Source organism: Takifugu rubripes, chromosome 20 (assembly GCF_901000725.2).
Source record: "Takifugu rubripes chromosome 20, fTakRub1.2, whole genome shotgun sequence".
Lineage (NCBI taxonomy): Eukaryota > Metazoa > Chordata > Actinopteri > Tetraodontiformes > Tetraodontidae > Takifugu > Takifugu rubripes.
Window position 1 is genome coordinate 7377656 of NC_042304.1, and position 26020 is coordinate 7403675.

General features: G+C 44.0%; 1 protein-coding gene across 1 annotated transcript in view; it reads right to left on the bottom strand.

Annotated features, from left to right (window-relative positions):
- notch2 (notch receptor 2) overlaps positions 1-26020 on the bottom strand; it is a 29951-nt gene that overhangs the window by 3216 nt on the left and 715 nt on the right. The window contains exons 2-34 of the mRNA XM_011614639.2: positions 19917-19998; positions 11887-12161; positions 11534-11741; positions 11320-11453; positions 10402-10524; positions 9612-9845; positions 9351-9506; positions 9069-9254; positions 8851-8964; positions 8651-8764; positions 8229-8462; positions 7236-7346; positions 6896-7088; positions 6581-6726; positions 6382-6495; positions 6150-6269; positions 5898-6050; positions 5482-5710; positions 5116-5317; positions 4878-5034; positions 4588-4772; positions 4368-4500; positions 3966-4217; positions 3721-3833; positions 2726-3255; positions 2298-2636; positions 2061-2206; positions 1724-1928; positions 1456-1543; positions 1180-1333; positions 781-1100; positions 544-691; positions 139-236 (exon numbers count right to left, since the gene is read on the bottom strand). Of these exons, the coding sequence (XP_011612941.2) occupies positions 139-236; positions 544-691; positions 781-1100; positions 1180-1333; positions 1456-1543; positions 1724-1928; positions 2061-2206; positions 2298-2636; positions 2726-3255; positions 3721-3833; positions 3966-4217; positions 4368-4500; positions 4588-4772; positions 4878-5034; positions 5116-5317; positions 5482-5710; positions 5898-6050; positions 6150-6269; positions 6382-6495; positions 6581-6726; positions 6896-7088; positions 7236-7346; positions 8229-8462; positions 8651-8764; positions 8851-8964; positions 9069-9254; positions 9351-9506; positions 9612-9845; positions 10402-10524; positions 11320-11453; positions 11534-11741; positions 11887-12161; positions 19917-19998 (5996 nt within the window). The remainder of the gene's footprint in view (positions 1-138; positions 237-543; positions 692-780; positions 1101-1179; positions 1334-1455; positions 1544-1723; positions 1929-2060; positions 2207-2297; positions 2637-2725; positions 3256-3720; positions 3834-3965; positions 4218-4367; positions 4501-4587; positions 4773-4877; positions 5035-5115; positions 5318-5481; positions 5711-5897; positions 6051-6149; positions 6270-6381; positions 6496-6580; positions 6727-6895; positions 7089-7235; positions 7347-8228; positions 8463-8650; positions 8765-8850; positions 8965-9068; positions 9255-9350; positions 9507-9611; positions 9846-10401; positions 10525-11319; positions 11454-11533; positions 11742-11886; positions 12162-19916; positions 19999-26020) is intronic.

Below are 26020 nucleotides of genomic sequence, written 5' to 3' on the forward strand. Positions count from 1 at the left end.
ATAAAAGCAATAGACAACAAATACTCAGTGTTGCTGAATTCAGGAGCGCTACCCCCACTGAGTTACACTAATTATCATTAACACAACCAGTCAGGGACAACAGTGTGAGACTCTATTCATGACAGCATTTGAACTCACCTTGTTGTCCTGCATGTCGCGGTTGGCTCCATTCTTTAAAAGCACAAGTGTCGCCTCCACATTGTTGACAGCGGCTGCCCAGTGGAGAGCAGATTTTCCTAGAGAGAAAGAACAAAGACACGTTGCCACAAGAACTGTCATTAATAACAACGATGCAAAAACTTATTTTTACAAAATGAACAACATATTTAAAACAATTAGTCGTCCACAATAGCTACCACATTCAGAGAAGAACACAAATCTACATCTGACACTGCTTTATCCCTTTCGGGGTCACGGGGAGGGTACACAATCAATGGGCGAAGGGAGGGTCCACCCCTGGATGAGTCGCCCAATCCTACCCATTCAAAAGCATTTTCGGAATTTCCGGTGTGGGTGACAGTTAATATATATACAGATACGTACCGTGGTCATCTACAGCATTGATGTCAGCGTGGCAGTGGATTAGCTCCTCCACCATGCCCTCCACAGCTAACCTGGCTGCTAAGATCAGCGGCGTAGTGCCATCATTCATGCGGGAATCCAATTCTGTAGCACGATTACGGATCAGGATCTAAGAGAAGGTGCAGACATGTGAGCTGTGACGAATACTTGGAAAATATTCAAATTAGGGCAGCTTATCTAAGCAGACAATTATCTTACCTGGAAGACCCCCTGAGCATCAGCAGCCACAGCAGCGTGCAGTGGAGTTCTGCCCATGTTATCATGAGCGTTGGGATCAGCTCCGGCATCCAGAAGTCGTTTAGCAGCATCGGCCCTGGCGTAGCGAGCAGCCAGATGGAGCGCGGTTTCTCCCGTACGGTCAGTCTGAGCAATCAATGAGGCCCCCTGAGATATTAGGTCTGAAATGACACTTGAGCCTGGTTCATCTCCACCGCTCTCCTCCTCCTCATCCCCATGAAGGTTGCAGTCTAGGACACCGCCATTGCGAAGCGATGCCAGCATTAGTGGCGTGAAGCCATCTGAAGGAAGAGAAATCCATTAATAAAAGGAATGAAGGATAGTTAATAGGATAGATCTTAGGATGGGCATTTGTCTCACCGGGTCCTTTGACATTTACATCCACACCATCTGAATCCAGCTCAGCTTGTGGGGGCGTAAGGGAGATGTCAGCTGCCTTGCGGTGTTGCCGGGTCCACTCTCGTCTATCAACACCCCCATCCATCGCCATAGGCAGCAAGGGCTTTCCTTCAAGCTACAACAGGCAACAGAAGATGAAGTAACAACTAACCAATTCCCATACAAATTCAAGTGTATGTATGTATGTATGTATGTGTGTGTGTGTGTGTGTGTGTGTGTGTGTGTGTGTAGACTCACTCTTGGTTTCCTGGGTGGTACCTCATCTTCTAGCCATCTCTGACTCTGGCCACCATCTAACACTGCACCATCTTGCGTCTTGAAATTCCTAATATGATGAAAAACAAACATAGATGGCAACATTTTAGCGCAATAATTTTTGGGTAGGGCAAACATGGTGTTCTTAACACAATGCTTACTCAGCGCCCAGCTGTTAAAGTTTCTGGGAATAGTGTTCAAACATCAGCTCTCACCCAGGAGTAATTATATGTTGTGTGTATTCACTCACTTGAGGTCAAAGTCATCCTGTCCAACAGGTTCTCTCCTTTTGTCATTTTTATTGGCCATGAAGCCATCAGGCAGCCACAGTAGACCATGCTTATGCTTCCTCTTGGCTGCTAGCATTCCCAGCACCACGATAAGCAGTAAAATCACCACAGACACTCCCACCAGGTATGGTAAGATATGGGTCTCCCGTATAGGAACTGCAGGACCTGGAGGGAAGGAAGATAAGTGATTTCCACCTCAGAATAGGACCAACAATGTAGATCATGTTTTGTCAAATCATGCACAGATCTCATGCTCAGGTTGCATCTTGAGTTTGCAATAAGGAACGAATAACTCACTGCTGTTAACAGACACTAGAGGATAAGGCAGGTCAGCCTTGATGTGTGCAGCAGCAAGAAAGGATGCAACCTCCTCAGTTTTGGAGAAACATTCACCAGAACTCTCAGAACATTTACGGTTATCAATTTCCAGGTGCACAACAGAGCTGCATGGGAAAATGCAAAATAAGTCAGGAATTTCAGCTATTAACTCAAAAGTGCTGATACTTAACAGCTGATGGCAGTGTTTAACCTTACCCGATAACTTCCTTCTCCAGTTCACGCTTGCTCCGGCTCCCTTTGAGTTGTTGTCCATGGTTCTCCACTCCGAAGTAAGGGTACACCATTGGTTTGTTATTTTCATCCAACTTAACCTGCAGGTTGGTGTACAGCAGGGCTCCCAGTGAACGCAGGAAACCCCTCAAATCTCCAAGTAGCTCCTTAGGTTGCAACAGGACCACAATAACCAGAGTACCTGGCACTATTTTAGCGGGAGTGTCACCAGCACAGTCCAGACCATCCCAGCCACAAGCCTTTGTGTAGCAGCTAGGGTCACAGATTTTGTTGCCAAAGTGATCTGCACAGTATTTTTCATACCTGAAATGATGCAAGATAAGCAGGAGATGTGAATGTGGATTTAGCTGTTTAGATGTCATTGTAATAGTACCAGCCATGAGTACACATACTTGCAGGTTTTGTGTTTCTGGCACTCAAAGCCATCAAAGAGGCACCCTGGGTTGTCACACTCCTTATCACAACGTCCGTTCTTAAAGAGATCCCAGCAGGAAACACTGGCTGTGCAGTTCGACCACGGCTGCTTCCAATTCAGCGAACAGTCTCCTCCATCCCAGTCACATTCGTGGTTGTTACACTGGGCATCACACACTTTATCCGCTGAATGATGCTTGCACTGCAGGTAGGGGCAAGTGCTGGGTCCTGACCCGACAACATTATTCTCACAGTATCGTCCAGAGAAATTATTGGGACAGTGGCAGCTGTACTGGACTGGGTTAGCCGAGTCTTTCATGCAGGTTCCTCCATTCTGGCAGGGCCAAGGACACCACTGACTATTCTCACAGTGGGCACCACTGAAGCCTTGCTGACACTGGCAATACAGGTGGCCGCCAGCAGACTCCACACAGCGCCCTCCATTCTGGCAATGTAGCTTTGCACAAGTGTATCCTTCGATTTCACCACAGTTGAATCCAATGAAGCCCTATGACAGCATAACAAATGTTACTGGAGTGTCATAATAACTGTATCCAAAATAAAGGTTATCTTTGGTGTGCCTTCATAAAGGGCCAACGCTTGATACTCATGTTTAATAAAACAAACTAATACATGTCCAGCTTCTATGTATCTTCAGTTTCTCTACTATACCTGAGCTATGATGCGGCCTTTAAAAGCAAGCATGAGAGTAAGAGAAGGAGGCAGCGGTTAGTCAGAGGAAACATAAGCGTGTGGAGAGGAAAGACTGTAAAGAGGCGCTTGAACTACCAACTGTCCAGATTATTATACTGAAATAACTCAAAATATGTACAAACAATTAGTTATAATAGTGTAGTATAGTACAAATGATTGCAATTCAGAGCCCTTGTGCCATTAAGAAATTATTTTTTTTAAGCAAAGTCCGTTGAAACCATGTTATTTTAAAAGCTCAAATATAAAACAATACACGTACTGGTGGGCAAGAACACATGTAGCCGTGCACTGAGGTCATATTCATGGAGCAGACACCCCCGTTGCGGCATGGCTTGGACAGACACAGATCCACCATGGAGTCACAGTGACGACCTGATTTTTGGAGGAATGATGTGAGGAAATTTATTTGTTATCATTTACAGTACTTAGAGACTATAGACTCTAATAAATAATGTTAAAAAAATGTTAATACTATTGTACAGAAAAAAGCAAATATCTCTCTACCTGTGTACCCCAGGCGGCAACGGCACTGGTAGTCGTTGACAAGCTGCACACAGTCGAGGCTGCCGGTCGCGTGGCAGGGCCCAGACAAGCATTCATTTAGATCCCCTTCACAATGTTCTCCAACAAACCCAGGAGGGCAGGAGCAGGTGTACCGGCCTATACCATCAAGACACTGTCCTCCATTCAGACAGCGAGGTTCCCAGGAGCCGGGCTTGGGGGCACAGTCATCTACATTCACCTCACATTGGACCCCTAGTGAGCAAATAGAAAGACGTCACTTCATCATCAACCAAAGCCAGATCGCACAGCTTGCAGTAATGAAACTCCAGAAGCCCCATAGGCGAAGTATCTTCCTTCATCTAAATAGAGTTAAACCGTAAATCCAACTACATATGCACTTACCGTGTGTTCCAGATGGGCAGACGCAGGTGAAGCGGTTAATGAGGTTAATACAGGTTCCGCCATGGAGGCAAGGCTTAGAGTGGCATTCATCAACCTCATATTCACAATTTACACCCTGGTAGCCTGGTTTACACTGAATCAATTACAGGAGGACAGGTGAGCTCCTGGCACGAGGAACCCAAAAAAGCAAATGTGACAGAAATGCATTGAATGTACTTACTATGCACTCATATGTGCCCTGATAGTCTTTGCATGTTGCTCCGTTGCGACACGGGTTTGATTTGCACTCGTCAACCATCTCTTCGCAGTAACTTCCTGTATAGCCTGGCTGGCACTCACATTTGTGGGAATTGCCCACATTTACACAACGGCCGGCATTCTTACACACGTTTTCCTCTTCCAAACCTACAATAAACCATACAAGAGAACATATTGACTAATTTCTCCTTGAATCATTTCTACTCCATCCTGAGAAACTGAAAAGTAGAATAAAAAATGGAATTCACTCACCTTTCCTGGCAGCAAAGTCCCGGCAGGACATGTCGGGGACATCACAATATGGTCCGGTCCATCCCATTGTACAATGGCAGGTCCAGGAAGTTGCCCCTGTGTGAGAGCAGGAGCCACCATTGTGGCAGCGAACCTGACGGCACAGGTTCACATAATTCTAAAAACAAAAAGAAAAATAAGGTTGAAATTAGGTTTTACACTGAAAAAAACAGCCATAACTTATTGACACACTCTTTACCTGACAGTTCTGTCCATTGTATCCCGCTGGGCAAGTGCAGCGGTAGGTGCCCAGGCCGTCCGTGCAGGTGCCTCCATTTTTACAGGGTTGAGAGTCACACTCATTTTGCTCGTATTCACAGAACGTCCCAAAAAATCCAGGAAGGCAACGGCAAGAGAAGGTGTTGATGTCATCGATGCAAGTCCCGTTATTCAGGCAGGAGCTAAAGAGAGAATCGATCTGTGACTTAGTGCCGAGATACTCAGAAATAACATAATTTATCAAAGAGGTAGTGAGAGAAACTGTTGTTAATAAACTTCTACCCTGAATTTACTCATTTTATCATTTTTAGGAAATGCATTACAAAAAGGAAGCTCTGTGTCCCACCTCTCGGTACATTCAAGGATGTTGTGGTCACAAAGGATTCCATCAAAACCCAGGCGGCATTCACAGACAAAGCTGTTGACATAGTCCCTGCAGATGGCACCGTTCCTGCAGGGCTGGCTGGCACACTCGTCCGCCTCGATCTCACAGTGCTCGCCTTCAAATCCAGGGCGGCACTCACAAGAGAAGCTTCCAACGTCATCTACACAGGAGCCTCCGTTCAGACAAGGGTCTAGAGCAGAAGAAACAAAGTATAAATTAAAAGTAGCAGAGAAGTAATCCCACGGGCCGAGAGTAACCCAAAGGAAAATGGTGACCCTGTGAAAGCATCATCTTGCTGCACACATTAGATGTTTGAGATCATTACCACCAGAAACTTTACGATGACAAAGCTGATAGTACATGCAAGAGAAACTCACTGGGTGAACAATCGTCAATGTCTGTTTGACAGTTGTGTCCACTGTATCCGGATGGACATTTGCAAATGTAGCTGCCTGGGCTGTTAATGCAGTGGCCGCCATTTCTGCAAGGGTTCTTTTTGCATTCGTTAACATCCTCACTGCAGTGTAAACCTGCATTTTTGAGCACAGAGTGTCATTAAAATTAGTCATTTATAGTAATTCCTATTTGACCGATTTAAAAGACACTCATTGCCGCAGATAAACACAAACCTTGCCATCCAGCAGGGCAACGACAGGTGAAATATGTGTAATCTGCAGACGGAAGACACACTCCTCCCCTTTGACATGGACGTGAGGAGCAGGGATCCAGCTCCACCTCACAGTGTTCTCCTGTTTCGGGCAGTGGAAATGTTTAAAAACCTATTAACTACAATATGATCGTGATGGTTGCTGTGCATGCGTATACGTTGGCAGCACCATTGGACATGTCGTTAGCACGTACCAGCAAATGGCGGAACACACTGGCAGGTGTAACTGTTGAGTCCATCTATACAAATGCCTTGGTTCAGACAGGGCCCAGAAGTGCATTCATCTATGTTTTTCTCACAGTTCACACCTAATTGGAAAGGAAATTATACATTTTATTTAAATAGTAAATAAATCAATCAGTTACTGAATTTATAGATTATTATTATATTTACCTCTGTATCCAGCTTGACACACACAAGTGAAGCCATTATGGCGGTCCAAACAGCTGCCACCGTTCTGACATGGATTAGGCAGGCACTCATCCTTTTCTTGCTCACAATGTTGTCCCACCCAGCCAGCTTCACACTGACAAAAGTAACTTCATGCAAGATACATATACACATGAGTTCTAAATGTTCAATCGTGGCTGCAGTAAGGATAAAAGCAAGCTAATTGCATGGATCATAAATGATAAAACTACACTAGAACAAAAGTCTGAATTTGGGAATTTCACAAGGCTCTCGTCAATAAAAATCTCTTTAATTTACCCGTTCTGCTGTTCAATGCATTTCCCATGCACGCAAGGCTGGGCGACACAGTGGTCGGTCCCAGACAGACACAGAAGACCATAAGTGCTGGGTGGGCACAGGCAGTGGAACCCATTGACATTATCAACACAGGTTCCTCCACTCATACAAGGGTTTGAACTGCATTCATTGATATCAACATCACATTTATCCCCTAAGAGAGGACAATTTAGAGTGAGTCAGCCATGTACATCAGCAAAATAAAACATTGTTTAAGATAGATAAACATTAATTAATTAAATCTGCATAATTTCTGATTGGTCGTTATATTTATCTTAATGGTCCACCATGCAAAACATACCTGTATATCCTGGAGAACACACACATTTGTACTCGTTAATGCCATCCTGGCACTCGCCGTACACGCAGAGATTGCTGGCACAATCATCTTCGTTGATCTCACAGTTTACCCCTAACAAAATTCAGAGACAATTTAATTTGTCTTAATTACACAATTTATTGAGAAATATTTAGATAAGTAAACAGCGCCAATTGCGACTACCAGGCACAGAAAACTGGCTCACCAGAGTCTGTATCCCTATATGAGGAATACAGACTCCAATCGTGTTTTGGCCACAGCGTTACATACTGTATGAAGCTGGCAAAGTGGCTGAAAGAAAAACAAGTTCCCCTCATTCTCCACTAGAGGGAGTCAAACCCTACATTACATTTTATGCAGGCAGAAGAATAACTGAGGCTTGCACTGACACTGACTAGTGTCCTGCTACAAGCTAATGCCATTTGAGCAACAAGATGTTGAAAAGATAGAAGTGTTTAAGTGAACAGAAGTTGCTGGGATACAAAGACAAATTGCCATAGATAAGGAGGAACATTAGAATATAGGAAGCTTGTCAGACACCAGTTTTTTTATAGCAAGGACATAAAAGTATAGTAAATATATTCAGTACTATGCATCAGTATTTCTATAAACTGACAAATGCAGGAATCTGTAGAGTTAGTGCAGCTAAACAGAGGATTGTGACTACTATGATATTAACAGCCTGTCACAACCCTAACCCTAACCCTAACCTAGAGGTTTGTACAGCTAATGTATTTTGTTAGAAAGAGCCTTCATCGAGTAAAACAATAAGTTCACTATAGACCAATCCATATACACATACAGATGACATATAGCCCTTCAGGTGTTAAGAGGGTTGTTGAAGAGATCACAATTCACGCTAAAACTTAACAGAGAAAAGTATGGTCTTGCCCCCCCCATTTAGAACAGGCTAAATTAATCCCAAGGCCTAACTGAGCTAATTATTGCAGGAAAACAACTTAACTGTGAACCTACCTGAGATTCCAGGTGGACAGTTGCACTGGTAGGCATTGACTAGGTCGATGCAGCGCCCCCGATTCTGACATGGATTACTGTGGCACTCCTGCACTTGGATATTACAGATGGCGCCTGTGTATCCAGCGTAGCACTCGCAGGAGAAGGTGGCAATACCATCCTTACATTGGCCATGGTGACATGGCTCTGGGACACAGTCATTGATGTTCTCCTCACAAAGCAGACCCTTAAAGCCTGAATGCAGAGAATTAGTCTCACAAAAGAAGAACAGTTTTCCTGGTGGGATTTCAGACATATTCCTGGCTCAAACATGGTTGAACTCAAGTGGTTCCGTGCCAAACTATTACATTATGCACGATTACAAATAATACAAGAATTGAAACTTGCACTGTAAAAGTAAACAGGTGACAACGCTTGTTTACCTTCAGCACATTCACAATCATATCCATTTGGCAAGTCGATGCACTTGGCTCCATTTAAACAGGGTGTACTTGAACATTCATCGATGTCTATCTGGCACATTTCACCACTGAAGCCTGTAAACAATAAAACACAACACAATGGAAAAGCGGTGTTCCAATAAACCAAAAAGTCAATAAACACAGGGCCAATGGAACTGTACCTGCTGGGCACTCGCAGACGAAGCGGCTGACCTGGTCCAGACATTTACCCCGGTTCAGGCACGGCGAGCTGAGACATTCATTCAGCTCATTCTCACAATGAGTCCCCCCAAAACCTGCAATCATATCAGTAAATGATTAAAAGGAGAATAAGCACAAACATTAAGACAATTTCAAAGCTGCCATTTTATTTAAAATACTAATATCTCGAATAATATACCTGGCATGCAAATGCAGGAGTAGTCGCCAATGCGATCGAGACATGTGCCATCATTCTGGCAGGGGTTGGAAGCACACTCATTGACGTCCTGTTCACAGCGGGGTCCTGCATAACCCTTGGCACAGTTACAGGTGAAGGAGCCTTCGGTGTTGACGCACTGACCACCATGCTCACAAGGGTTGGTCCCTGTTGATGAACAGAAGAAAAATGGCTCAACTCAATTGGATCTGGAGATGCAGAGTTGTAGTTTTACGTGTTGTTTTAGACTTTCTAATTACTTACCTATGCTACATTCATCTCTGTCTATACTGCAGGTGCTGCCAGTATATCCAGACGGACAGTTACAGTTGAACATGCCACTGATGGGGTTGGTGTCGCACTTCGAGCCCCCCTTACAGGGTTTACTGATACAAGCATCATCAAGGTGGCACAGCAGACCTGCCAGGAGCAAGAAAGTGAAACGATATGAAATCGATTGTGAACATTTATTTAAAATAAGTCATATAGGACACTTCTACAAATAGTTTGTTCTTTGAGGCCTACCTGTCTTTCCATAGGGGCAGAGACAGACAAAAGATGCAACGCGGTCGACACACGTGGAGCCTGGACTACATGCTGCTGTGTCGCAGTCATCGATATTCTCAGAGCAGTCGAGCCCACTCCAGCCATTAACACACACACAGACGTAGCTCCCAAACAGATTGCTGCAGGTCCCTCCATTCTGGCAGGTGTTTGGCTGCAGGTGACACTCATTTACATCTTCTGTACAGTGTTGGCCTGTGGACAGAAATGTATGCAAGGGGGTGAGGAGGACGGAAATTTAAACCATGTCCCTGCCTAGGACGTCACAGCATAAATCAAGCGTACCCCCACATATTTTGTGCAGAAAAACCCCAAGCAGATCTTTTTCTAACTTCTACCTTAACATGAATGTAAAATGTCAAATTACATCTATATTGTTTGCCTTGGAAGGATAATGCTAAATAAAGGATAAATTGATGACAGGTTCAGGAAAGTCAGTGTACTTAAGTCACCTGGGTAAATGGAAAGCTTGCTTTTATCACACAACTTTGTTAGCTTGGACACGCCTTGTGTTTTTATTAACAGACCTCATGTGTGGAATGGTTGAAAGGATACTAATACAAGCCACATGGAAGGATGCAATCTCTGAATACAATACAAATATTTACTCCATCTCACTGCCAATGGCATAAATAAACATGCACACACAGTCACAGTCATACAACTTTGTCACATTTGGAAGTCAAATATTCCCTGCAGTATGCCAGGACCCTCATTTTATTTATGGTCAGGATATACCAGTTCCCAATACCTGTCCACTCTGGAGGGCACTGGCAGTTATAGGTGTTGACACCATCTATACAGGTTCCTCTGTTGGCACACTGATGACCGGGGCAATCGTCAATGTTGTTCTCACAGTTTGTCCCATTGAAGCCTGGTATGAATGATAAGAAACGATTATTTATTGTTTCAATCATACCTGTGTGTCCACAGAAAAGGACAAGTAATCCGATCCTTACTCAAGTACCCAAGTATCACAACATATCCTGTTGGTGTCTAAACAGCAGCTCTGTTTTTATGAGCTTAATTGTTCACTGGAATAGCCTGATAGAGGAGTGTACACTAAAACACAGGCAATGTTTGGAGCGCAAACAGCAGAATGTAACAATTTGGGATGAGTTCCTGCATCACATAAAGTGCACCAATGTACTATAAATAAAGTGAGTCTGATCCGTCTGTCATTAACAAGCATTTTACTACCGTAGTTTTTCTTGCATATCCAGATAAAAGGCATAATGACTTCATACCCGCTGATGTGGAGCATATACTGTTAATAGGTTGTTTGATAATCGAGGCACACCAAGCCAACCTTCAGTCATCATAAACATCTATAAATATCCCATTCTGAGGCACAATTTTTAGCATAATAGAGTGGGAGGATCAGTGAAAGATAAATCTAATCAAAATGGCTAATCTACCCACTGTGGGTATGTTATCGGAGCTGTGCATTTTGGGCACCACTAAATGAATCACTCCACGCATAATTTGATGTTAAGGCCTTGATTGATGACCAGATGTCAACAAAAATTGTTTTATGTGTTGCTGACTGAAAAGTGAAATTTGTCTCTCCAGGATTTTCTTTGTCAGGCACCAGAATGCATCTGGTCAACTTTTACAACACTATGTTAATTTTGAGTTTAAAAGTAGTCATTATGCAGAAGCTTCTTACCTGGAAGGCAGTGACAGGAGTAACTGGTTTCAGAGTTCTGATTGCAGGTGCCTCCATTTAGGCATGGCGAAGGTGAGCATGGGATGTATGAGCTTTCGCAATGTTTGCCAGTGAACCCCAGGGCACACATACACCTTTGGGGTAGATATTTATTTTCATCAGTCTTGTCAGTGGATAAAGTTACATTTTTCATACACCATTATGAAAATCTCACTTGTAAGAGCCCCGAGTGTTGATACACGTGCCTTCGTTCTGGCAAATTGATGGCGTGGCTGCACATTCGTCTGTGTCATTAAGGCAGTGACGACCGGTGTAACCAGGGAGACATGAACATGTGTAGCTGCCACCAGACAAAGTGCTGCAGGTTCCTCCGTTGGCACAGGGACTTGACAGACAGCTGTCCTCGTATTCACAGCCAGGCCCTGAAATAATTAAGGGAAGCCATTAGTATTTTGGGTACCCTCGGTGTTACTTATATGGGCTTTTTGATTATCACACCATAATCCTGGATTCTTATATTTAAAAAAATAGGCATAAAAGGGGCATTCTAAATGATTTTCTTCTTACCTGTCCACCCTCTTGCGCATTCACACTTGTACTTGTCAAAGGGCAGAAGTGTACAGATGCCACGGTTGGCGCAGGGGTTGTTGGGGTAACACGTGGAGTTCTGGGGAATTTGGCAATGTTGGCCAGCGTAGCCAAGAGGGCAGGAGCAGGTGGCGCTGCCGGGCACAGGCACACCCGCTGACATGGACACGGAGCAGTTCCCTCCGTTCAGGCAGTATCCAGGCTGGCAGGGGTCCTTATGTTGACAGTACTCGCCCAGGAACCCTGGAGCACACCTGGACCCAAACAAAAGCACACCACCATTTAAGCAACCACACAGAGACAGGAAATAAAGCAGAAGGATGAAATAAGGAGAAGGCAAGTGTCTTTAGTTGTGCCTGACAAAGAGACAAACAAAAAAACGAGTTTCAGTCATGTGCACAAGCTGAACCCACATCAGACAGTGTGGCTCTAAAATTAACACATGCACATTCATGTAGTGCGCTTAGACACACATCAAAGAAGAAGACATACCAAAGTAAACACTATTGTGCAATACACTGTTTGACTGCCTTGATCTAGGCATTATTTTAAAACAAAAATTATGAATATTTGCATAAAGTATACCTCAATACATACAAAGTCATTGAGCTGTTTGTTGAGCCACCCTGAGAGTTCAGCTCACAGTAGCTATAGCAGAAAGAGGAAGTTCTGGTTGGTGGTGGGGTTATACTGGGGTTAGTGATGACAAAGCAGAAGGAGGAGGTGGAAGAATCTGGAAGTTGTTGACTGTGCCCTACTGAAACTAAAAACAAGTGAAAAGATCTCCATCTAAACATCCATCACATCTCCAATGGAAAACACTTTGATTTCGCTGGTCTTTCCTTGACCTATTTTTCAGGAAAGTCAACCAGATGCCGAAGCACGTAGTGGAAATTACAACATTACACAACAAATCCCCTCCTCAGTGTGTAATGATCGACAATGGTTTCTCTGACACTTTCTATTCCTCTGTACTTTCACAATTTGGCTCATGACTTCCCTGTATGTGAAGGCAACTGGACAAGTGCTGAATCAGCACAGAAATGGCATCAAGACGTTTGTCTCAATGACCTGCTGCAGTGTGTGCCCGTGTAGGTGTGGCACATGGCAGACACACTGTCTGGAGACTGTGGGTGACAAAGCCACTCGCTGCCTCTTTCACAGGCCCCTAAACCTGCCTCCCTCGGGGCGCTCAGGTAACAAGAGAGCAGAGAGGAGACACGAGGTGGGACACATGCACAGACAATTCAACCATTTCAACCCACACGTTCTGTGGGCCACAATAAGGCAGAAATCTGATACATTTAGGTAACACGTGAAGTGAATTATTTCATATTCAGGGACCCAGTCTATTACTGGACACTCCGCCCTAAAACAGCTTGAATGAATTTGGCTTTGAGGACATGGGGAAAAAAAGACAATTGTGGATCATGCCAGGCAGATTTTATGGATCTCATGACTGAGAGACCTGTGAGTCACCCGCTGACCCTTCAGAAATGAAACCCATCTGGATACAATTTGCACTCAAACATATGTCAATTATTCCAATCACGCACATCCTCGATTCCCAAAACAAGAGTATCACGATCTGAAACACGCACAAGTACACAAGTGCTGCATTTGTCCAGGATGTCACCATCAGACAGCCATTGTGGAGATAAAAACTGCTATTTTTTTCTTCTACGCCCCTTGAAGGGGAATAATGACATGGCCCACTGGCCTGGGACACGCATCACATTAGGAAGCTGTCACACAAAGCTCATTGTGTCTGAGTTAATGCCAGGTTTGTGTTTCACTGAGAACATTTACACACTGTCACTGTAAAGACCGGGGTCATTTGAGACGTTTATATCTCAGCTAATGCAAAACCTTTGGTGCTTTGATGTAGTGTTTAATTTAAGAAGAAAGATTTATATAACCAAAAGCAGCTTATAGAGCCCAAGACTAGTAGCATATAAAATATGTTAAAAAAAAAAAAGTCCAAGTGCTGACACGACACACGCAGACCAACATCTATTAAATTCTTGTCTCTAACCAGTGTTGACAGACCCACATGCCAGAGCGTCAGGGAACGATACTGCCCTGTCCTTCAGGTTTCACTGGAAGATAGAGGTCATTATTAACCCAGGGCTGTATCAGAGCAGCAGGCAGGGCTGTGCATAATTCACATTAATGCCAGGGAGTGGTGTCTCACTCAGGAAGAGACTATTTAACACTGGCTCACCAGCATGTCCCTGAACACAACACAAGCACCGGCTTATTTTTGACACACTACAGATCCTGTTCCCTCACTTTCTAATCAATTATCATTTTAATGCAGCCCAATAATTTAAGGTCTTCTTTGTTTAAACCAGACTGGACTTTTTTTTCCCTCTTCTTTCACCGCGCTGTGTCCTGCAGCCCTTTCCCCCTCTGTTTCTCACTCCTCCACCTTTCTTTGCAAACCCACTCACCAAGTGTCAGGTTTCTACAGCTGGTTCACATTAGCAGCCCCGATTTCATGCGCACCCCTCCCTCTCTGCACCCTCTTTCTCCTTCCTTCTCTCTCCTCTACCTCCTGCCGACCTCTGCCTGTCATGGCTGGCCGGCGGGGCTGCTGCGAGCAAAGGGGAGTATGTCGATTCTCACTCATTCATATAATGTCTCCCACCTTCTTATTACTCTGTCTAAGCTCCCCTTCACTCCCATTACACCCCCCTTCCTTGAGCCCTTATTCTGCCCGACTATTGTAACAATTTTCCCCTCCCACCTTTCCAGCTTCCTCTTCTAAACCCACAGACACCTCCTCCTCAAACCTTTGCTCTAGTCTCAGCTTAATAACTTCATCCTGCTCTCCCTGCGGGTGAAGGACAAAGAGTTAGAGCATAAACTTGGCCAGAGCACTGGTGATCTAGTCTACAGTCTGGTATGTTGCTAACAAAATCCAAAACACTTTTATCTGAAGTTTATTCACAATGCCTGCTGGTTGCCGATTAATGGCAAAATAACGTCTATTTTCTATTGTCGTCATTATCATCTGTCCCAACAAAGAGCTGTTAAGTGTGACATTATCAAGCATCATGGGATGTCGACTGTTATGGCATTCCTTTGACTTTCCTCAACTAGCCAGGGAGAGTTTTTGACAGCAGGCGGCAGGGGTGAGATTGCACTGCTCAGCCCAACAGATGGAACAGTGATCTCCTGCAACAGCCCTGCTTTTATAATGTCTAAGTCAAGGAGTGACGCAAGAGGGTTCCTGGAATGAGACCGCAGAACCATCCTGATGACCAGGTGGAAGCTACACTAGGGTATTAAAATGCATCACAGCAGAATTTGCTCGTGGATTCAGTCGTAGTACCAAAAGTAGCCACGACAGGCCTCACATTAGCCCCCTGGAGAGTAGGATCAGATGCCCCAGGTTCTAGGACTTGGGTTAGTAGCTGCCTTTAAAAACTATTCTTCCTTTTTAACTTTATGCTGCTTATTTACAATGCAGTGTATAATTTTAGCCTAGTAATTCTGATATTGGCATTTCATTTCTGCTCCGTCTCTCATTTTTAAATGGCCAAAAAATTGAAAGTAAATGTCTTGAGAGCGAGCGCTCCAGAGAAAAGGCCTTTTTTTCTTTTCTTTCTTTTTTTTACACTGGAGCTGAAGCAAAAGAATGGGAGAAAAAAAGAAAGCTAGACAGGCTAAAAAACATCTGTGCAGACTGAATAAAGTCACGCAGAGCAGGGTGGAGTCTGCTCGGGTAACATGTGGTAAAATCACAAACTACGCTTAAAGACAAGTTAAAGAAGACTATTTTTACATGAGCCTACTACGCTGTTCTGTCATTATCCCATTACTGTGGTAGTTTTAAGTGGAATGCCTAATAATAGATCTCCTTCCCTATAAATCCTCATTATCTAAAACAGCAGCGTGCCCACAGTCACTGATTCACTGATCAAATGAGAACAATATAATCTATTCTAAATTTATTACTACTTTGGTTAGCTGTCAGCTTTATTAAAAGTCAAACCCTAGAAATCTTTGAATATATGGGTGGGTACTTGTTTGAAATTGGATTTTCTTTTGAGTTGTATTCAGATTGACTAAGTGTCGGAACCGCCTGCATGACCTCAGACTGGATGTGTGACGGGCAGCCACTTGTCACCATACTGTGTGTGGGCTTATGGTCTGGTTGTCAGATTCCCCAGTGTACTGCCAGCTCCCCCCTCGCTCCCTCTCTGAGCAGCTTCTACGAGTCCTTTGACTTTGACTTAACCAAAATACCTGATGTTATTTCTTCTAACGTAACGTGGCCCTTACTTCCACCCAGATTTCTCACAAACGAAACCCCTCGGCCAGAACAAATAATTCATTGTTTATCAAAGGCTTGTCAATAAACTACTTGGTTCAGGCTCAACCTAACATAATTACTTTGCTTCAAACATTTTTGTGCTGCCATGTGAACTTGTCCCTGACTTTCCAGACACACGAACATAAACATCAGCACAAAGAAACTCTTATCATTGTGGTTCCAGTCTGGACCGCATCTTCAGTTCCACTTGTTGGTTTGCAGAAAGGGCAGGAAGTAACTGCAATCCCATCCTCTTACTCACACATATGCTCTTTGTTTTAAATTAATTTACATATTTGCCTGTTTAACCAGGATAAGCGTGTTTAGTGTAGGTGTAGTGGTGGAAATAAAAGCACAAGAGGATTAAACATCAGTTTATCAGAAAAAACATCGATGCTTACACTTATTTCCCCCCAACACTCAAATCTAAGATTACCGCCATGTTGCTGCAGAGCGATCATTAGGAAATGGCTCTAGGTTAAGCCCTCAAAAGGGGACGGGACTTAACAACAGCAACCCTTCGACACAGTTAAAGCAAAAATGCACAAAGAGCAGAATAAAGAGTTTCTGGGAAAGGGATTAAAGCTTCTCATCAGTTATGTCCCGATCACACGTGTAAAACCTTGACCTCAAGTGAGCTTAGGGGAGAGCGTTTGATGAAGGGGCGCTAACAAGACAGAAGGGACTCTCCTTTCTGCCCCAGCCCCCAACGCTCCAAGTTACTCCTCCTCAGATTACCTGAAATAGACATCTTCTTTACTCATGGCCCTTTTTCTTGCGCTGGCTGCCCTTTGGGCAAATTCTCCCTGTCAGATCAAACGGGCCGACTCTCTTTCTCACATTCTTAAGTAGGTCCTCTTTTTGGCTGAATGTGAAAGGCAAGGCGGTTGCACCATGAGGACGGCTGTGAGAGAAGCAAAAGCTGATGCCATGAGATTTGTGTTAAGTGCTCCAGACTGACTGCAACGATGCACTTGGGGCAGTCGCTGATGTCGTCCCTGACACCTCCAGGCTGACAAAAGCGTTTCAATGCGGTAAGTGATGGAGGTGTATTTGAGAAAGTCCAATAAAACCTCATGCTGAGTGGATCACAGCACATCTGTTCACATCTGTGCTCTCACTACCTTCACTCAGTGTCCACAGTTAGCTCCAGCTCCAGCTCCAGCTCCAGCTCCAGCTCCAGCTCCAGCTCCAGCTCCAGCTCGGAGACTGTATTGCATCCAATGATCCTCAGTAAAACAGCACCAGAACTATTGTAAACTATATCATTGCTACACAGAAGAAACCCTGGCAGGGCGGATAGTTAGTTTAACTCCATCCTCTGAGTTGGCCCGGTCACCAGCCTGGTTTCCATCGAAATATCAAGCAAAGTCTGTGCAAATCTGCAAGTCATGCAAATTGACAAATGTCCCCTTAAACAGTTTGAGGTTTTCAGGGGAACGTGTCCCATTAATATTCCATTTAAATGAACAGCTAGGGCTCTGGTGGTTTTTCGTGTGCGTCTTCAAAGTCACGTCAATGTTTTTTTTAGAAAGTGAATGAGATTTCTTACTAATTTCATGAACTCTCCAGCCAACACTGTGACACCTTGTCAGGAATGACTTCACAGTGATATTTTCATTGAGTAATGCACCACAGACACTTGTGACAACAGCAAATCCACACAGAATCAGACCGTCGGCTTGTAGTGTCACCGGTTAGACGACTTCTCTGCACCCTTTGCTGGTAGTTAGCTTGTCGACCTCACCCTTGTTTTAACGCTCTTTCACAACACTTTTGTGTCCAAAAAGACACCAAACACAAATTTCAGCACGGATTCAATTGATTTTCTCAGACTGGCACTATTCCAATCTGTAATATGGGCACAAAAACTTTATCTTGTTACTTTTCTTGTCTTTTTGTCTCCAGTTCCTCTCTGGAAAATCATTTGAATGTTGCGAAAAGGTCTAGGTGTTATATCTCGTCATCGAGATATGACCTCCACAGACAAGGCACCAGACACAAGCGGGCAGATTAAAACATGCATAGAAGTTCATCCTGTTTTCAATTACAGTCTAAAGCAGATCGGTTTCCAGATATCAAACTGAAACAGCTACCAGCCTCACCAAATCCATGGTTTTGATTGGGTACACCCATTTCTTGCATTTTTTCAAACACTAATGTATTGAGTCACCAGTGAGAAACACTAGTGTTCCTAACAATTCAACAACCACTCAAGTATCTATTGGTATAACACCCAAAATGTAGGTGTAGGCTCAAGCGAGATCTTTTACTCCCCGTCTGATCAAATCTGACAGAATTAGCCTGGTCCAATCCAAACTGGCTAAGTGGCTGTTTACTTACAATCGGTGGTCTTTAATACACTGGTACACATAATAAGATTATTAGACAATGATCCTTTTGACCAGCACCACAGTGCAGATACACCAAAGTGGGCCAGAGAGTTGCAAAATGTTGCAGTGTGTCTGTGCGTGTGTGTGTGTGTGTGAGAGAGAGAGAGTGAGAGAGAGATGTCTACTATCCAAATGGCCTGACTTAATCAGTCTAACAACAGTCCTGTGCGCTGTCAGCTGACTCTTCTAAACTGAGAGGCTCCTTTCTGTGTTTCTGCAGGGCAAGAGGGCATTCTTTTATCACCAGGATCATCCTGAGAGGAATACAAGGCAGCTGACGATTAAATACAAACTGAATTGCCGCAAACCATTCCTCTAGAAATAAATTGATATTATTTAGCTTTTTTGGCAGTTATTCTTAACATGCACTTTACTTATTTTGTTATTCAACTTCAACAAAGTTTCACATCTCTGGGTTCATCTTAGGCACAATAGAACCCAGTGTAAAACTAATTTGTAACCTGGCACATTTAAGGACGACCAAATAATAATAATAATAATAACTGGTCACATAAACAGGGAATACATGCTGGCACTTGCCCCTGTGGTACAGGTGCATTTCACTCTGACCTTCAATTAGATGGAGAGAATGTCAAACACCCACCAAATGAATGCTGCTCACTCTCCTCCTATTTACAGAAGGAGCCAAGTGTTGAAATTCCAAAAGCTCTGGGAACAGACACTCGGCGTGATTCACATCACATTGGGTGAAATATGAGCACGTTCGTGGAACAGTTATGGTGTGTTTTTGTTGGGCTTAGGAGTGGCAGGCGCAATTATAACGATAGCACGGTCTTAATTACAAACTCCAGCTAAGGGGCCAGAAAGTTGATGCTACACATCAAACAGTCCATTGCTCTTTTACACTCAAAAGCTACTTTATGGTATAACTGCACCACAAAAAGGGAAGAAACTGACTTTGAATGTATTTTAAGTTGTAACATTATCAACCTCAGGCAAAGTGTTAGAAGGTCATTAATAGTAGTAGCTGTATTAGAAGTACTGCTCCAGAAGAGTAAGTACCTACCCCCCACCACAAGCAAATGTCCTAAATAACATCTTGGAAGTGGAAGTGTGTGTATTGGTATTGTTCCCAGTGCTGGTGTACTTTGTCAGACAGAGCAGTCTTTCATTCCCTATTCTGCAACTCCACAAATCCTCATGTTCCCGTGAACAGACTTGGCTCCGCGTTGCTGTTCTCCCTTCACATCCAATGATCGCCACATTCTCTCTGAGGCTGTGTTTTCATTAGCAGAATCAGGCTGAGAGGAAACGGCCCAGCCAGTCGGTCTCACCTGCAGTATTCGGTGCGGTTGTTCAATGTCACACACGTCGCATTGTTAACACAAGGGGCCTTATTGTCCATGCACTGCAGAGCTGCAAGAGACAAAAAACAAATGGTTAGAAAGTGACGAATCTGCCAGACACTTCGGCCTTGCTCAACACTTGTGTGATTGAGTGTTTCTGCTCCGTCTCTGTGCTATCAGCTTTACTGCACTTTAAGTTCCGATCGCATTATTAGGAGCAATGACACAAGGGTTCAGCATTGTTGTGGCCAAAACAAGAACTATATTGCACAACAACCTGTTTTTCCGTCAACATTTCATAACATTTGCATGTCGGTGACTGCACAACTCAACAATTGACAAAGTATATTGTTGATTTGTTCTGTGTGTTTATTATTCTGTATAAATAAGACCTGAATGGCCGTTAGAGCAGGCGTGCCTTTAGTTAGTTACTAGGTTACAAATGTGATGTTGGCCACTGGGAAGGCTGAAATCAATTAGGACACAACTTCTGAGCCTATATCTGAAGCTAAAGCCAGAAGAAATCAGCTATAATATCTATTAATAAGAAGAAGTCCCTTAAATAAAAATGCCTAATTTTTATTTACTGAAAATACATCATTCTCATTATGATAGTGAGTTAAAGTACATGACAACACATCCATGTTTCAACCACTGTGTGTAATAATTTCCACCTATGGTATCTCCGAATCAGCTCTGTGTGTGTGTGTGTGTGTGTGTGTGTCGAGGAAGTTGTGGGGGCTCCCACAGTATGCCGTGCTGGTAAAAATTAAAAATCAGGAAATGTTGAGACACCAGCCTTAAAACCCGCCGGTGGTAATAGGGCAGCCGGATGTGCAGAGAAACAGAAATGAGCCTTGATAAGGACAACAAAGCGCAACTATCTGCCCACCAATAAACACTCATCCCCAGACACATCGGCTATTGTGCGCCTACGAGCTGCCAGAGATTTGTCTGCAGCGCTCTTCACGCACCACATGCTAGCGCAATACTAAACAAAAACGGTGGTGTTCTCCTCCTTTATTAAGCGCTATGACACGGCACAGCGTGAAAGGCGCTGCTGTTTTCTGTGCGACAGATTAATGAAGACAGTTATTCATTGGCAGAGGTTGTTCAAATGTTGTCATTGGATTTTGTCTCAAGCTGCCACGTGTCAAAGAGGACGTCTCCTAGCTAATGAGGCAGAGGCCTTAAAAACAGAATAGTGGGTCAGCTGATTTTTAAGAATTGCTAACCACTTTACAAAAAAGTCATTTCATTACAGGAAGTGTGAAAATGGTGTTATTTCCTGTTACAGAGTGTCATCTGAGTCAGGAAGTCCTTGTAAAAAAAATAAAAGCCTCTTTAATTTACCCCAGATAATAGTCTTTGCACCATCAGGATTTTTGTGGCCGACCGCCAATTAGTGATTTTAATGGAACCAATAACAGATCACAATCTGATCACGTAAGGGGGCAATATAGTGATTTAAATTAGTTGTTTATTGACTGCATCCACTGGTGTACTGTTTACTGAGTATCAAAAAATATTCTAAAGCCTTTTTCTTGTCATGGCTTGACAATTTCTGCCTGAAGCTGACTAAACTGAAAATGCCAACTAGTCCTCTGGAGGACATATCTGACTTATTCTAGATTCCAAAACCTTTAATGTTCTTTACATAGAGACGGCGCTCAAAACATAAATGGCACAAAAATTTAAGAAAACACCTCTAAACCAATGAGACGTGCCAATTTCCTTTGTTTGTTTACAGCAAAACAATCATGCCTTATTTGTTCAAGTGTGGTGTTGCATTTTTTACATCTCCATAGAGTTTTAGGTTTTTTGAAACTTAACTCAACACTAGCGAACAAACATGTCGGTGCCGAGAGGCTTTGTGGAAGTAAATGAGACAGGTAAATTCCATCAGAAATCTATGCAACGTCTACAAATCGTCTCAAAACAGCGAGGACATTATAGATCAGATCTCTGAATTAAGACATAATGGCCGATCATGAAAATCATACAAAATGCGAAACATCAGCCCATCCGATACAGCTGATGAGACTGGTGGAAAGCCTACCGGATAATGTCACTTTCAAAGATCAGATATGGAGTCAGGATTGTTGACTATCCAGACTCTGTAAATGGGCTCAGGCTGCTGCTTCAGAGCCAGGCTGGCAGACATACTCCATTCGTCATGGGGATACCACACAAGCACTGTGAAATTCATAATCCTAATGAGCACGCACACGAGCATATGCACAATTACGCAGACCACCGTTGAGGTCACGACAGCCGACAGCTGCAGGACATGAGCCTCACATACTGCTTAATTTGTGCTCACACAGGTCATCACAAGAAGTGTGGAAACTTCTATCCACCACCTAAACAGACACGTCCTATTTTTCCTACCAAGACTCAGATCAGAATATTAAACGACCCTTTATTATTTTCAAAGGGGTAGAACAACTGAGAGTGTCAGTAAGAGCGAGAGTGAGAGACGTGGGCTTCGAGCTGATAGCAGAGGACTGAGATGAGGAAGTAATTACAGGTCTTCAGACAAAGCCTGCACGAGACCGGGTGTCCCTCAACCTTGGCACACAACCATACAGCAGAGGGCAGGAAGTTGTTCGCGCTGAGTGAGGAAGTCACCCCGCTTCCTGGAATTGCTGTAAGAGTCTTAAAATCCAGCAGGCCAAACAATCGTCATGGAAACCTGCAATAAAACACCTTAAGCTCAGCATGGAAGGAGCGTGAAGAGGCTCAAACCAAACACCGCTGCCGTGAGGGGCGCTGCACGGGCCCACACAGACGGCAGAGGAACCAGGCCACAACCCAGGCAGGGGCTGCGGTCTTGAAGGACAGAATTAAATTTGCAGGGCGCTGTCGAACTTTAGCGCGTCCGCCCGTGCCAGCAAAAGCATCGGAGGACATTACACACACGTCTCTTTGTCTTAGGCAGAAACTGTATATTGCTATCTCCTTCTTTTTTTGTGGCAAATCTAGATTCCTGGTCTTAAAGAAGCAGACAATAAAGGTACAGTGGTTTGAGAAGTGCCCAGCGGTTTCTGTGGTAGTCTATCACCTTTTAATTACACTGAACTCACCTCAGAGTTCACTCTGAACTCTGGACCTCTAAAATAAGCGGATGGATTTCAGATCGAAAAATGAATGAATCCAAAAATTGCAAACCCCCCCTTACTGTATTTTACATATTATTGCTCAAGACATTTTAGATAACAACAGACCAAATGCAAACAAGTTACCGTTAAACCAGTTTATGGTCCAGTCACCAAATAAAGCTAATCCTTTATAAATTGGAAAACACAATGACATTTTGGAGTTGGAATCTGGAATTTCCTTACGCCCACTCCCTTCTACTGAAATAGTTCAAACAGTTCTAATACTATGACCAATTAAGAATTGGTTCAGCCTCCCTAAATTCAGCCCTACTTGAATCATTTCTCAATGCGCCCTGGCAGAATGCCTCTGGGATTACGGGGCCGTGCGGGCTGAGGAATGCAGGACTGTTAATTCCCTGTTAATTTGCTAACCTGTTGAGCAGCGCAGACACAATACGCTGCTATCCACTCAAACCTGACAGTTGCAACAGTGCACACGGTTCCTGGATTTACCGCTGCTCACAGTTAGTAATGAATGAGCACCAAACGTCACTGGGAACACACCCAGTCAAGAAAAACGGACGATAACTAGCGCGGTCCTTGCTGCATAAAGTCCCCATAAGACTTTCTTTTCCATCATCTTAGCATCGAGTTCCCAAAAATGTCTTTATGAGCCATTTCAGCCATAGATGGGAAGGTCATTTCTATTGTAAGTAACCATGGTAACAATGATGGGCATGTACCTCCCAGTTTATTTAGACACATGATTCCATGAGAGGCAAATGTTAATGTAATCTGTGATTAAAAAAAAGACTATAAAGAGCCCCCAAAGTGTATCAAGATAGTGAAGCTGCAGTATTGGCAAAGCTATGATGGTGGGAAGAACCTCGGGTTAACGACACTGTGGTCAAAGGTCAATTAAATCTTCTTATGATAAATATCTTCTTAGTAAAAGTCTTCTCAGCACATGGCAAGATAGAGCCACTGTAAGTCAAAGGTGAAAAGATCCTAAAAGATTCCTTTATAAATATTTCATTGGGTCACGAGGATCCAATTAGAGCTCATTAATACTGAACATCAGTAAATTAGACCAACCAAATCCAGCCTGAATTTCCTGAAAGAGTTTATTTTGCTCATCTTGGTGTTTGTTTTTAAGGTGGTGTTACTTAAATGTGACTCGCTGCGTTTAGCCTGTCTGCATTAAAGGAGGAGAACAACGCGAGTTTCACAGTTCACAACGAAATGTATTTGTTGGCGGATCATTTTTCTTTATTTGATGTAGCGGCTCGCACTCCTGCCGCACGTTTCCTCTTCCTAAGGCGGTCCCCGGGGCTCTTTCAAGCGCGCCACCTTTGTGACACAACATATAACAAACTGCTGCAAAGTGCTGTAAAAGTCTGGAGCGGAGACGACACAAAATGCTGCCGACTCAGCCCTCGTAAAGCTGGAGGCAGTAAGACAGGAGCGGAACGGACACTTTGTTACAGGGGGACATCTGCAGAATAGAATATTGCTGTCGATCCGCGTCTAACAGAGGGCGGAAATCAAGCAACTGGAAAACCAGGCGTTAAAGAAATGATCACCACTGTATTTAAATGTATTGCCTTTACAGCTTCATGACCAAAACACACCACAGAAGCCTGTTGGCGAGAGCCACAACACTCTGGTGTGTGGTTACAGGTAGCTTAGGAAGGCGTCAAAGCACAGAAAACACCCAACACAGGCAGCATATCAGGTGGCCCGGAAAAAGTAAAAATTCACACATTTATGGAAGGAAACGGTGACCAAAGGATTAGGTTGAACGTTCTAATCCTCGAATGATGCGTACGGCCTCAACGGGCAAACCCGAACGTGCACGCCGATCGTTTTTGGTTGCAGATCTTGAGCCACGACGGTGTCGCGTAAATAACAGGCGGGACGGCCGTGTTGGCCAGAATTGGACGCTTCGCTCGGCACAACGTTCAGGAAAAGCAACACTATCTTCGGAGATCAAAAACACTATCTTCGGAGATCATCGGGAGTGTGTGTGTCTGCGTGTGCGTGTGTGAGTGTGTGTGCATTTGTGTGTAAGAGAGAGAGAGGGGGACTAAGCAAAGAGGGAGGGAGGAATGTCAAACACCAACAACATTCCTCTGCCTCTCCTTGCACTGCCTGCAGCACTTTCACATTGTCTTTGGTTCTTTTTCCAGAGCCAGTCTGGAACTCACCTCCAGTCCTCCCAAAACAGAAGGCCGCATGCGTCCCCCCTGAGTCCAGACAGCAGAGACATTAAATACTTTACAGCGCTGGAGCATTTGTGGGAGAAGTAAGAAAACTGGACCTCGACGGAGGTTTTGTTGCCATCCTCTTTATGCCGGTCACAGTCAAGCCATGATGGAAGCCAACGGAGTCGAAACAAATCAGGATAGTTGCATTCCAGATGTTTTAGCATTGCACCCACATAGCAGACAATAGCTTTAGCCTTAGAAGACATCACATAAATGTTAAAATATGAAAAGGTGCAGTAGATTGACTAGTAGGTGGGGGGGGGGGGGGGTGGCTTCTTTTAATCTGATTCTATTGCTTTTCGGGGCTATTCCAGTGGTCTGGCCTACGGATTAATGCAGGATAGATCTGCTGCAAGGTATTAGACAAACGTTGACCATGGCTTTTCGACCATAGCTTTTTTGATGACATTCGGGGATTCCCCCCCCCCCCCCCTTAGACGCCGTTCAGGGTCCATTTTGAATTTCGCTGCTCAACATCTGGGCAGCGGTGCGCCTCAGCACAGATAAAAGGAAATAATTAATAAAGCGCTCATGACAAACAGCCTAATTAGACAAGAGCCTCGGTTCCGGGGGCCTGACATGGGTGTTCGCGCATAAACGCGCTCGTCTAACACAGGTTGGGGGTTTAAGAGGCGCAGCGGGGTGGAATTCTGCAAAGGAAAATGTTAGAAGTGAGGTTTATGTTTTTGGAGGGGGCTGTTTTGGTTTGTTTTTTGTTTGTTTT